The 14,205-nt window shown below is 39.9% G+C and overlaps 2 protein-coding genes and 1 non-coding gene across 3 annotated transcripts; 1 reads left to right on the top strand and 2 right to left on the bottom strand.

The window, feature by feature from the left end:
- The first annotated feature begins 123 nt into the window (after positions 1–123).
- trnay-gua lies at positions 124–213 on the top strand. The gene is given in 2 exon segments: positions 124–161; positions 178–213. It is a non-coding gene; the product is annotated as a tRNA-Tyr (tRNA).
- Positions 214–1,263: 1,050 nt separating this feature from the next.
- On the bottom strand, positions 1,264–2,241 carry LOC116055010 (odorant receptor 131-2-like). The gene has a single exon (XM_031306763.1). The coding sequence runs from the start codon at positions 2,239–2,241 to the stop codon at positions 1,264–1,266; it is 978 nt and encodes a 325-aa protein (XP_031162623.1).
- A 6,372-nt stretch (positions 2,242–8,613) lies between these two features.
- Positions 8,614–9,597, bottom strand: LOC116055011 (odorant receptor 131-2-like). The gene has a single exon (XM_031306765.1). It carries the CDS (start codon positions 9,595–9,597, stop codon positions 8,614–8,616), a length of 984 nt encoding a protein of 327 aa, XP_031162625.1.
- Between the last annotated feature and the right edge of the window lie 4,608 nt (positions 9,598–14,205).

The raw sequence follows: 14,205 nt of genomic DNA, 5'->3' as shown, positions 1-14,205 counted from the left end.
GTCCTTGCTGCTATAGAGATGGAGAGTGATGATGCGTTAATGCCCTATCAACACCAAAAAACGATAAAGATGCTCTTGGGCATCAGGTTTTGGCACTTATCGTACTCTTTCAGTGTTTGTTTCCCATTTGATAGCTCAGTTGGTAGAGCAGAGGACTGTAGGATGATGATAAGAGGTATCCTTTGGTTGCTGGTTCAATTCCGGCTTGAAGGATGTTTTTGTTGTTGCTGCCCAATGTGTTTCCATTAACAATGGAAACATGTCAAGGGACTCGTTTTTTAGAACAGTTTTGACTGATATAGATGCTATAGAGAGTGATGATGCATTAATGGCCCATCAGTGCAAACAAAAGGACACATTTGGCAGCAAGGAAAATTGAAAGTATGTGCATCTACAAAAAGGGGGCCCTGCAGAAAATGTTTGGGAACCACGGCATTACATAAAAAAATACACTTAATACCATTCAATAAATTCCTTCAAAGTCTTCTCTACATATGTTATATGAGTTTGCAACTTGACTGGTTGGTGGAGGGGAACAAACGTGAGGCAGTAATTCTAGTTTTTGCATAAAAAACAGCACATTTGCAATAGTAATTCACATTATTTTATTCTACTTAACAGAAACATTAATATATACAGTAGGCCATAAACATCATTGTGAAGTGCTGCAAATCCCACATGAATGTTTTTAAAATAAATTCCTTTTACATCTTATTCCATATAATAACTAAGAAATAATCTAAAATTTAAGATTGTATTTCTATGGAAGAATGTACGTAAGTAAAATGTATTTGTAGAGCGCTTTTCACAGATAAAAATCCCCAAGTGCTTTACAAAAAAAAAAAAATACAAGATGATACATAATAAAACAGTAACTGATTTTTAAAAGGGTCCACAGAAACAGCAGACCGTTAAGGGTGGGGGCAGAGCATTCCACAGTCTCTGTGCTGCATACTCACAAGATCGATGGCTACGGGTCTTAAGACAGGGGCGAGGAACAGTTAATAGATTTAACATATTAGACTGTAGAGAGTGTGCACTGGTTTTCGTCCTCTCCAAGATTTAATGGGTTCTTCCTTGGCCCATGCTACACCCTTCAACAAAGTCTCATGAAAATTAAGCCTGTTGTTTTTCTGTAAAAAAAAAAAAATACTTCACTCACTCACCTATAGTGACATCTTTCCAATCTAAGTATTATTAGAAGCTACGCTACACATTCACAGTTTAAATTTGGATTAAATTTACACATTTAGTTAAAAACATCTATGAAGTATGCATGCAGATTTTTGCCTTGGTTGAGATGACTGAGAGGGAAAGTGAGTGTCTCCACTGACAGCAAAGATTGTATATAAGGATGGGCCTGATGGTCTGGTCTCTGATTCCATAGATGAGAGAACTCAGACATCTTGGTAAAATGATAATACACACATAAAGGAAAATTTGGATGCGCATTATTCGGTTTAGGACCTTTGACATAGCTATAAGCAATGGGTTGTGTATGGTTGAGGAGAGACTGAGGCCCAGCTGCACCAGATGCAGCAGCAGCGTGTTACGAGCTTTTCGGGATGAGGCTTTGTCTGTGGAAGCTGACCTGGCTGCTATTATCACACCAATATAGGAGGAAGTGACTGCCACACCCGCTGATACAAACAGAAAATAGGTGAACGCTTTGTCATAATTGTCAGACATCCGGCCAAGTAGCATGTTTTCTCTAGCACAAAAATATTTCATTTGCAGGCTCTCCAGGTTTTCAAACGGAAAATTCAACAGTAAAAAAACTTTTGTGAGGATATTTAGTGAACTGAAAACCCAAACCACAATGATAGCCACTTCAGTGTTTCTGATGGTGATGAGGGTAGAGTGCCTCAGTGGGTAACACACAGCTACATATCTCTCCAGAGACATCACCACCAGTGTGAGAGGAGAGATTTCATTTGTGAGATCGGCGAGCATGGTGAGAACACCACATAAAGGATACATCAGCCTTATTCCACAAACAGCCAGTATATATAGTAACTGACTCAGTGCCAGCTGTACAGTGTCTGCAAAAAGGAGGTTAAACAGAAGAATGTAACGTGAGGTCTCACAAAACACAGTTTTACTCCTCAAGGTGAATAACATGGTCCCATTAATGAAGAGAAAAACACAGCACGGCACTGTAGTAAGAGTACAAAATAACGCTCTTTCCAGTAATTCTTGTCCAACAGTGATGTTGGTCTGAGATTGAATTGCATTTGCCATCTTTAAAAAGCATTTAAGAGACATAAAATGTTTAACCCAAAATCAAAATTAAATGGACGCTGTTCAATTTGTAGTCCTACAACAGTGCAGATATGTCATCTTTACAGCAGAGAATGCCACAGAGTTCACATGCAAAACCCCAAATCATCCACATACTTTCATCAGTGTAGAGGCCCGGCTTGTTTCTGTGTGAGCAGAGCTGGTCTGCAGAATTTACCTTCCCTCACATATTATTTATAAGCTCCGTCCTTCCCTCACTTGTCTTATAAAAATCACATGTCAACCTTGTTAACAAATGATTAAGTGGTGATGTAATTCCTGTACCACATCTCAATTCCCTGATCTACGTCATCATATCCATGAAGCAGATGCAAATACCCAACATGGAGTAATTATGAGGAACATGGCCATGAAAATTTTACAGGAAATCACTAACTATTGCCACTCAGGAACTATTCATAATTAACAGGTTATCATCTTAAAAAGACTCCAAAAATTCCTAAGAGTGTCAGTTTGCATTGCATAAAAGACCAAGAATCTGTCCAGGTTGTGAGTCGTTTATCTGTGTTTTTTGCCCCTAATGGGCAAAAACCCTATACCCTATACCCCAACCCGCCCACTTTGTACTGCATCAGCCAAACTGCTGGCTGCCCCCTCACAGCGAGGGAGAACTAATCACTCAACGAAATCCCGACTGTTCACTCTCCTGGCTCCCAAATGGTGGAACGAGCTCCTCATCGATATCAGGATGGCCGAAAGCCTACACATCTTCCGCCGAAGGCTAAAAACACATCTCTTCCGACTACACCTCGGATAAAAAAAAAAAAGATTTAATTTCTTGAACATGCACTTTCGAACCTGCACTTTCATATGTCTCTTTGTAGCTTTGCCTATTTAAAGCTACTGTATTTGCACTTACTACTTATGGTCTGGAGTTTGAACCTTCACAGTTGAAAGCACTTAATTGTAAGTCGCTTTGGATAAAAGCGTCAGCTAAATGACATGTAATGTAATGTAATGTAATGGCACTAGGATAAGGCACTGGTCATGTTTAGGGTTAAGGTTAGGGTTAGGTGCCTTGAAGTCAACGGTTGCAGCGCTGCCTTGAAGTCAATTAGGCAATGGATATGGTTATGATTAGGGTTAGGGTTAAGGTTAGGGTTAGGTTGCCTTGGAGGCAGTGGTCGCAGCGCTTCCTGGAAGGAGCCGTTGGCAGCAAAAAACACCATCGAGCTTGTGAGTCTAGGGTTGGCTTTCACACCTGCCTAATTTAGTTTGGATGAATCGCAATAGAGTTCATTTTCCATTTTCCAATCGCAGTCAGATGCGTACCAAAAACGGACCAAACACTTTCAAACCAACTCTGAAGCGGTTTGTTTGTAGTGAGAACATGATCTGACCTCAAACTGCATTTTGTTTTTTATATGTGTTACATGTTTGATGTGTTTTTATATGTGTTGTTTTTATGGGACATGAAAAGAAGATGTGTGGAAATGATTATCCCTGTGGGACAATAAAGACTATCTATATGTACCCCGCAAGTCTGAGCTAAATGGCTCCTGTAGTCATTTGGGCTTTGCAGTCTGCGATGCGGAAGAGCATGCAAACTGTAGCAGCTTGCAATGTTGCTCTAACAGAAATAGACTGCGGTCAAGCTCGCTGACATTGCCTTTCTGAGGCAAAACCAGCTGCTGTAAAGTTAGATATAGACAGGTCGCTCGTTCTATTCTGGCTCGAAGGATGTATTTTTCGTTACTGCCCGATGTGTTTCCATTCAGAATGGAAAGATGTCTAGCGACTAATTTTTAGATTTGATGTCTTTATTGCTTCATTTATTCAGACAAAAGAACACTTGATTTAATAACTTTGTACCAGTGTTAAACAAGTTGCTCCTAAGAACCTTCAAGGGTTTGGATGTCATTGCGAACATATTTCTTTTCTAAAAATAGATTGTAAAATAGTACATTTTACACTGCTAAAAGTACACCAGTTTTGTGTGGACTGAAGCTACTGGATAAGCTCCATGATTGTGTGTGGTGTGTGTGGAGGCTGCATATGTGTGTCCTTGCTGCTATAGAGATGGAGAGTGATGATGCGTTAATGCCCTATCAACACCAAAAACGATACAGATGCTCTTGGGGTTCAGGTTTGGCACTTATCGTACCCTTTCAGTGTTTGTTTCCCCTTCGATAGTTCAGTTGGTAGAGTGGAGGACTGTAGGATGACAATGAAAGGTATCATTAGGTTGCTGGTTCAATTCTGCCTCAAAGGATGTTTTTTTCGTTGCTGCCCAATTTGTTTCCATTAACAATGGAAACATGTCAAGGGACTTTTTTTTTAGATCAGTTTTGACTGATATAGATGCTACAGAGAGTGATGATGCATTAATGGCCCATCAGTGCAAACAAAAGGACACATTTGGCAGCAAGGAAAATTGAAAGTGTGTGCATCTACAAAAAGGGGGCCCTGCAGAAAAGGTTTGGGAACCACGGCATTACATTAAAAAATGCACTTAATACCATTCAATTTCTTCAGTCTTCTCTACATATAGTATGTGAGTTTAGACAGATATGAATATAAACTGCAACTTGACTGGTTGGTGGAGGGGAACAAACGTGAGGCAGTAATTCTAGTTTTTGCATAAAAAACAGCACATTTGCAATAGTAATTCACATTATTAGACAGTAGCAGAGCAGAGCGAAGTCTTGGTGAGCACAGCAGGCGTAGAAATGTTGCTCCCAAAACAATGTCTTAAAAATTATTTAAATGAAATGAGCTGGTTTGAACGTGAAGATTCAAGAAATATGCACTAGTCAAGAACACAGGACCCTCTTACTGTACTAACTTTCTTGCTCCCACCAGACACATCTGACCAAAAAGCAAAGTTAACATCTTTTGCTTGCTTTGTAATGATGCATTTTTGGTTCCCTTGGATTTTTCTACGTGTGGAACAAAACCAAGGGACAATTGCTCCAAGTTTACAAACTCCTCCACTGATTTAGGCTAGAGCAAACAAACTATAGGTGTGAAAATGCCCTAGGAGTAGCCTAATGGCAGTTACACACCAACCAGACAGCCGACCGTTGGCAGAAAAGGCAGTTGGACTGATCAGTCTCCCCGAGTTGGTCAAAAAAGTGCCTCGGAACACACCAAAGCGATGAGACGTAATACACCTCAATAACATCAGGCAGCGCTAATCTGTATTGTCGCCAAAAAAATTAAAACCGGCAGCTGTTTGGACGAACGCGTCATATGGGTCTGGCTGCTGCTTCCGGATTTTGGATTTTTCAACCGGCCATTACTGGCGACTCATTCAGAATACGATCTCATATTGTATTAAAATAGTTCACCGAAACGTGTTTCTGAAAACATTTTAAGCGAGAAATAGGCCATGCAGTTGCTGAATCTGTCTTCATTTCAGATCGACAAAGGTTTTCGTCAGATTTTGAGAGGCTTAGTCACGCTCATCCCGCTTGTCATTTCCGGGTGAGTCTCGACTGCCCTGTCTCCGACTGAGCATGTCAGGTCGGCCAAAATGAAGGCCGACAGCTCCTCCAACGGACGACGGCATGGAACACACCGAACAGACTCGAGTCACTGACCTCGCCAGTCTGTCCAACGGCCGATTATCAGCCCTGTGTGTAACTGCCATAAGGAGAATATTTTTTTTTTCTACTTGGGTCTTACAGTATGTAGTTGTAGTTCTGGCCTTCATTCCCATTGTCACGTCACAGGTAGTACTGGAGAAATGGTTTGTTACGTCTTGGGGATTTAATTTCCTCCAAGCTATACTAGCTACCAACATGCCACAACTTACACTGAATACCTTGGGTTGCCAACAACAAGAAAGGATACTGCCCTCCCTAAACCCCTATCAGCTTGACTCGTTTTCCGTAGTCGCTTCACTAATCTTCTGCAGTGCCGTTGGCCCTCACCATGTTGTTGGGAGTCAGGAACTGCTTCTTCTTTTTATTGTTACACCTGCACTAAACCCATTATTAGACTTTTACTGCATTGAATGGCAGTGTGAACATGTTTCTTTTCTAATATTTAATTTTCTAATAGATAGAAAAATAGTACATTCACACTTTTAAGAGGACACCAGTTTTGTGTGGACTCATGCTGCTGGATAAGCTACATGATTGTGTGTGGTGTGTGTATGTGCGACCTTGCTGTTATAGAGATGGAAACGCAATGCTATAGCGATGGAGAGTGATGACACGTTAATGCCCCATCATCACCAAAAAGTATACGGATGCTCTTGGACGTCAGGTTTGGCACCTATTGTACCCTGTTAATGTGTATCCTTTCGATATCTCAGTTGGTAGAGCGGACGACTGTAGGTTGATAATAGCAGGTTTCCTTAAGTCGCTGGTTGTATTCCTGCTCAAAGGAATATTTTTTTCTAAAAATAAAGAGAGTGATGATGCATTAATTTCCCATCAGCACAAACAAAAGGACACATTTGGTAGCAATGAAAATTGAAAATATTTTTAAATACAAAAAAGGGGCTCTGCAGAAAAGGTTTGGGAAGCACGGCATTACACATCATTGTTAAAAATGATACAGATGCTCTTGGGCATCAGGTTTGGCACTTATCGTACCCTTTCAGTGTGTTTCTCTTCGATAGCTCAGTTGGTAGACCGGAGGACTGTAGGTTAGTAATACCAGGTATCCTTAGGTCACTAGTTCTATTCTGGCTCGAAGGATGTATTTTTCATTACTGCCCGATGTGTTTCCATTCAGAATGGAAAGATGTCTAGCGACTCATTTTTAGATTTGATGTCTTTATTGCTTCATTTAGTCGGACAAAAGAACACTTGATTTAATAACTTTGTACCAGTGTTAAACAAGTTGCTCCTAAGAACCTTCAAGGGTTTGGATGTCATTGCGAACATATTTCTTTTCTAAAAATAGATTGTAAAATAGTACATTTTACACTGCTAAAAGTACACCAGTTTTGTGTGGAGTCAAGCTACTGGATAAGCTCCATGATTGTGTGTGGTGTGTGTGGAGGCTGCATATGTGTGTCCTTGCTGCTATAGAGATGGAGAGTGATGATGCGTTAATGCCCTATCAACACCAAAAACGATAAAGACGCTCTTGGGCATCAGGTTTGGCACTTATCGTACCCTTTCAGTGTTTGATTCCCCTTCTATAGCTCAGTTGGTAGAGCGGAGAACTGTAGGGTGACAATAACAGGTGTCATTAGGTTTCAATTCTGCCTCGAAGGATGTTTTTTTCATTGCTGCCCAATTTGTTTCCATTAACAATGGAAACATGTCAAGGGACTTTTTTTTAGATCAGTTTTGACTGATACAGATGCTACAGAAAGTGATGATGCATTAATGGCCCATAAGTGCAAACAAAAGGACACATTTGGCAGCAAAGAAAATTGAAAGTGTGTGCATCTACAAAAAGGGGGCCCTGCAGAAAATGTTTGGGAACCACGGCATTACATTAAAAAATACACTTAATACCATTCAATTTCTTCAGTCTTCTCTACATATAGTATGAGTTTAGACAGATATGAATATAAACTGCAACTTGACTGGTGGAGGGGATCAAACGTGAGGCAGTAATTCTAGTTTTTGTATAAAAAACAGCACATTTGCAATAGTAATTCACATTATTTTATTCTACTTAACAGAAACATTAATATATACAGTAGGCCATAAACATCATCGTGAAGTGCTGTAAATCCCACATGAAAGTTTTTAAAACAAATTCCTTTTACATTTCATTCCATATAATAAATAAGAAAGAAATAATCTAAAATTTAAGATTGTATTTCTATGGAAGAATGTAAGTAAGTAAAATGTATTTGTAGAGCACTTTTCACAGATAAAAATCCCAAAGTGCTTTACAAAAAAATAAATACAAGATGATACATAATAAAACAGTACACAATGTAAAAGTAATATACAATAAATAAAGTGCTGACAGGTCAACCAAAAGCCTGTTTAAAAAGGTGGGACTTTAACTGATTTTTAAAAGGGTCCACAGAAACAGCAGACCGTTAAGGGTGGGGGCAGAGCATTCCACAGTCTCTGTGCTGCATACTCACAAGATCGATGGCTACGGGTCTTAAGACAGGGGCGAGGAACAGTCAATAGATTTAACATATTGGACCGTAGAGAGTGTGCACTGGTTTTCGTCCTCTCTAAGATTTAATGGGTTCTTCCTTGGCCCATGCTACACCCTTCAACAAAGTCTCATGAAAATTAAGCCTGTTGTTTTTCTGTAAAAAAAAAAAAAATACTTCACTCACTCACCTACAGTCACATCGATCCAATCTAAGTATTATTAGAAGCTACGCTACACATTCACAGTTTAAATTTGGATTAAATTTACATATTTAGTTAAAAACATCTATGAAGTATGCATGCAGATTTTTGCCTTGGTTGAGATGACTGAGAGGGAAAGTGAGTGTCTCCACTGACAGCAAAGATTGTATATAAGGATAGGCCTGATGGTCTGGTCTCTGATTCCATAGATGAGAGAACTCAGACATCTTGGGAAAATGACAATACACACATAAAGGAAAATTTGGATGCGCACTAATATAATTCTGTCTAGGACCTTTGACATAGCTATAAGCAATGGGTTGTGTATGGTTGAGGAGAGACTGAGGCCCAGCTGCCCCAGATGCAGCAGTAGTGTGTTACGAGCTTTTTGGGATGAGGTTTTGTCTGTGGAGGCTGACCTGGCTGCTATTATCACACCAATATAGGAGGAAGTGACTGCCACACCCGCTGATACAAACAGAAAATAGGTGAACGCTTTGTCATAATTGTCAGACATCCGGCCAAGTAGCATGTTTTCTCTAGCACAAAAATATTTCATTTGCAGGCTCTCCAGGTTTTCAAACGGAAAATGTAACAGTAAAATAACTTTTGTGAGGACATTTAGTGAACTGAAAACCCAAACCACAATGATAGCCACTTCAGTGTTTCTGATGGTGACGAGGGTAGAGTGCCTCAGTGGGTAACACACAGCTACATATCTCTCCAGAGACATCACCACCAGTGTGAGAGGAGATATTTCATATGTGAGATCAGAAAGCATGGTGAGAACACCACATAAAGGATACATCAGCCTTATTCCACAAGCAGCCAGTATGTATAGTAACTGACTCAGTGCCAGCTGTACAGTGTCTGCAAAAAGGAGGTTAAACAGAAGAATGTAACGTGAGGTCTCACAAAACACAGTTTTACTCCTCAAGGTCAATAACATGGTCCCATTAATGTAGAGAAAAACACAGCACGGCACTGTAGTCACAGTGGAGAATAACACTCGTTCCAGTAACCCCCGTCCAACAGTGATGTTGGTCTGAGATTGAATTGCATTTGCCATCTTTAAAAAGCATTTAAGAGACATAAAATGTTGAACCCAAAATCAAAATTAAATGGACGCTGTTCAATTTGTAGTCCTACAACAGTGCAGATATGTCATCTTTCCAGCAGATTATGCCACTGAGTACACATGCAAAACTGCAAATCATCCACATACTTTCAGCAGTGTAGAGGCCCGGCTTGTTTCTGTGTGAGCCGAGCTGGTCTGCAGAATTTACCTTCCCTCACATATTGTTTATAAGCTCCGTCCTTCCCTCACTCGTCTTAAAAAAATCACATGTCAACATTGTTAACAAATGATTAAGTGGTGATGTAATTCCTGTACCACATCTCAATTCCCTGATCTAAGTCATCATATCCATGAAGCAGATGCAAATACCCAACATGGAGTAATTATGAGGAACATGGCCATGAAAAAATTATAGGAAATCACTAACTATTGCCACTCAGGAACTATTCATAATTAACAGGTTATCATCTTAAAAAGACTCCAAAAATTCCTAAGAGTGTCAGTTTGCATTGCAGAAAAGACCAAGAATCTGTCCAGGTTGTGAGTTGTTTATCTGTGTTTTTTGCCCCTAACGGCACTAGGATAAGGCACTGGTTATGGTTAGGGTTAAGGTTAGGGTTAGGTGCCTTGAAGTCAATTAGGCAATGGATATGTTTACGATTATGGTTAGGGTTAAGGTTAGGGTTAGGTGCGTTGGAGGCAGCGGTCGCAGCGCTTCCTGGAAGGAGCCGTTGGCAGCAAAAAACACCATCGAGCTTGTGAGTCTAGGGGGGGCTTTCACACCTGCCTAATTTAGTTTGGATGAATCGCAATAGAGTTCATTTTCCATTTTCCAATCGCAGTCGGATGCGCACCAAAAGCGGACCAAACACTTTCAAACCAACTCTGAAGTTGTTTGTTTGTAGTGAGAACGTGATCTGACCTCAAACTGCATTTTTTTTATGTTTCATGTGTTACATGTTTTATGTGTTTTTATATGTTGTTGTTATGGAACATGCAAAGAAGATGTGTGGAAATGATTATCCCTATGGGACAATAAAGACTTTCTATATGTACCCCGCAAGTCTGAGCTAAATGGCTCCTGTAGTCATTTGGGCTTTGCAGTCTGCGATGCGGAAGAGCATGCAAACTGTAGCAGCTTGCAATGTTGCTCTAACAGAAATAGACTGCGGTCAAGCTCGCTGACATTGCATTTCTGAGGCAAATCCAGCTGCTGTAAAGTTAGAGATAGACAGTAGCAGAGCAGAGCGAAGTCTTGGTGAGCACAGCAGGCGTAGAGATTTTGCTCGCAAAACATTGTCTTAAAATTTATTTAAATGAAATGAGCTGGTTTGAACGTGAAGATTCAAGAAATATGCACTAGTCAAGAACACAGGACCCTCTTACTGTACTAACTTTCTTGCTCCCACCAGACACATCTGACCAAAAAGCAAAGTTAACAGTTTTTGCTTGCTTTGTAATGATGCATTTTTGGTTCCCTTGGATTTTTCTACGTGTGGAACAAAACCAAGGGACAATTGCTCCAAGTTTACAAACTCCTCCACTGATTTAGGCTAGAGCAAACAAACTATAGGTGTGAAAATGCCCTAGGAGTAGTCTAATGGCAGTTACACACCAACCAGACGGCCGAACGTTGGCAGAAAAGGCAGTTGGACTGATCAGTCTCCCCGAGTTGGTAAAAAAAGTGCCTCGGAACACACCAAAGCGACGAGACGTAATACGCCTCCATAACATCAGGCGGCGGTAATCTGTATTGTCGCCAAAAAAATGAAAACCGGCAGCTGTTTGGACGAACGCGTCACATGGGTCTGGCTGCTGCTTCCGGATTTTGGATTTTTCAAACGGCCATTACTGGCGACTCATTCAGAATACGATCACATATTGTATTAAAATAGTTCACATTTGAATGAAAACATTTTAAGCGAGAAATAGGCCATGCAGGTACTGAATCTGTCTTCATTTCAGATTGACAAAGGTCTGTTTAAAAGATTTTCGTCAGATTTTAAGAGGCTCATCCCGCTTGCCATTTCCGGGTGAGTCTCGACTGCCCTGTCTCCGACTGAGCATGTCAGGTCGGCCAAAATGAAGGACGATAGCTCCTCCAATGGACGACGGCATGGAACACACCGAACAGACTTGAGTCACTGACCTCGCCAGTCTGTGCAACGGCCGATTATCAGCCCGGTGGATGGCAGTGTGAACATGTTTCTTTTCTAAAAATAGATAGAAACATAGTACATTCACACTTTTAAGAGGACACCAGTTTTGTGTGGACTCAGGCTGCTGGATAAGCTACATGATTGTGTGTGGTGTGTGTATGTGCGACCTTGATGTTATAGAGATGGAAACGCAATGCTATAGCGATTGAGAGTGATGACGCGTTAATGGCCCATCATCGCAAAAAAAGATACGGACGCTCTGGGACGTCACATTTGACACTGTCGTATCCTCTTAGTGTGTGTATCCCTTCGATAGCTCAATTGGTAGAGCGGAGGACTGTATTTGAAAAATAGTTTGTTTGTTTTATTTGGATCCCCATTAGCTTCAGCATAGCTAAAAGCTATTCTTCCTGGGGTCCTACAATCTATCATGTGACAATACAATTTACGACATCACATTATACACCATACGCACAAGACATTATTCAGATTACACAACATTTGAAAATATAAATCATATTTTACAATTAACGCAAATAATCACACACAAAAAAGAAAAAATACATTAAATAAATAATATAAAAGAAGTTGAAAAGATTACGCTACCCCAAATAGATTTTTAAAAAAATAAGATATAACGAAAAGCCCTATGACAGAATCTCTCTAAATTGATATTAAATATTGAAATATCTTTGAAGGTAATATTTCTTAAGTGATTTTTTTAAAACCATACTGAGTGTTTTGTTGTTTGATAGTATTTGGAAGAGAGTTCCATTCACACATTGCTCTGTACCTAACTGAACGTTGAATTGATTTGGTTTTCACTTTAGGTAAAATAAAACTCCTACTACTACTGCATGCCTTGTTAAATAATGATGTATATCAGTACTAACAGATAGTTTTGTATGTAAAGTAAAAGGTGTTTTGTTTGTTATAACATTATGTAAAAAAACATTAGTGAATACACAAATCTGTTTTTAACTTTAAACCATGAGAGGCTTTCATGCATTTTATCAACATTTGATCTAAACCCACATGAGAGAGCCACACGTACCGCTTTATTCTGAATCACTTGTAGTTTTCTTATATTAATTGTTGAGGTGCTGGACCAAACCACAGAACAGTAATCAAGGTGTGAAAAAAACAAAGCATGAAGTACGTGTTTAACGTACTTAGTAATATATCTTTTCTAAACATAGATAAAAAAATAGTACATTCACACTTTTAAGAGTACATCAGTTTTGTGTGGACTAAAGCTGTTGGATAAGCTACATGATTGTGTGTGGTGTGTGTTGGCTGCGTATGTGTGTCCTTCCTGCCATAGAGATGGAAACACAATGCTATAGAGATGGAGAGTGATGACACGTTAATGCCCCATCAACACCAAAAATGATACGGACGCTCCTGGACGTCAGGTTTGGCACTTGTACCACGTCAGCGGTTGTCCCTTCGATAGCTCAGTTGGTAGAGCGGAGAATTGTAGGTTGATGATAACAGGTATACTTAGGTCGCTGGTTCAATTCTGGCTCGATGTAATATTTTTTTCTAAAAATGAATGGAAAAATAGTATATTTTACACTGCTAATAGTTCACTAGTTTTGACTGATACAGATGCTATAGAGAGTGATGATGCATTAATTTCTTATCAGCACAAACAAAAGGACACATTTGGTAGCAACAAAAATTTAAAATATTTTTAAATACAAAAAGGGGCTCTGCAGAAAAGGTTTGGGAAAGAAGGCATTACACATCATCGTTAAAAATGATACAGACACTCTTGGGCGTCAGGTTTGGCTTGTACCCTTTGAGTGTGTGCTAGCTCTCAGTAGGTCAGTTGGTATAGTGGAGGACTGTAGGTTGAGGATAACAGGTATCCTCAGGTCGCTGGTTAATTTCAGGCTCGAAGGATGTATTTTTCGTTGCTGCCCAATGTGTTTCCATTCAGAATGGAAAGATGTCAAGGGACTCATTTTTAGATCTGTTGTCTTTATTGCTTCATTTATTCGGAAAAAAGAACATTTGACTTAAAGCGTAACTCTCGCCAAAATGCAACCTAGGATCTTTTTGTGACTATACCCGAGTCAAACTTTCGTTTAAAAGCATATTTAGGACGGAATCGCCACTTTTAAGACCGTATTTACCGTATTTTCGTTTTTTGGTCAAATGGCCTTTTGAACGGGAGTGCTAGGGGCACTTTTATGCTACCCTCAAAATAGCTATTTTTAAAACACTAAGAAAGCTCGACACAACATGAAACTTTGCTCGAAGTATGACCAGGGTCTCTACATCTTAACGAAAGCATTGACAACATTGTTTGTGTACACAGAGTTTACTAAAAAGAAAGGTTTTGAACAACTCACTGTAGCTGTTGTTCTTCCGGTCGCCGTCTATCGAGCCAGTCAAAAACAGTCAAGGGAGGAGAGTAAAGATGGAATGCTCC

The sequence above is a fragment of the Sander lucioperca genome, chromosome 13 (assembly GCF_008315115.2).
Source record: "Sander lucioperca isolate FBNREF2018 chromosome 13, SLUC_FBN_1.2, whole genome shotgun sequence".
In the NCBI taxonomy this organism is placed as follows: Eukaryota; Metazoa; Chordata; class Actinopteri; order Perciformes; family Percidae; genus Sander; species Sander lucioperca.
Note: the sequence above shows the minus strand (reverse complement) of the source record. Positions and strands in the feature narration are given on the sequence as shown.

Coding starts and splice junctions, on each gene's coding strand:
- LOC116055010 (XM_031306763.1), bottom strand. CDS start 2,241: ATGGCAAATGCAATTCAATCTCAGACCAACATCACTGTTGGACAAGAA.
- LOC116055011 (XM_031306765.1), bottom strand. CDS start 9,597: ATGGCAAATGCAATTCAATCTCAGACCAACATCACTGTTGGACGGGGG.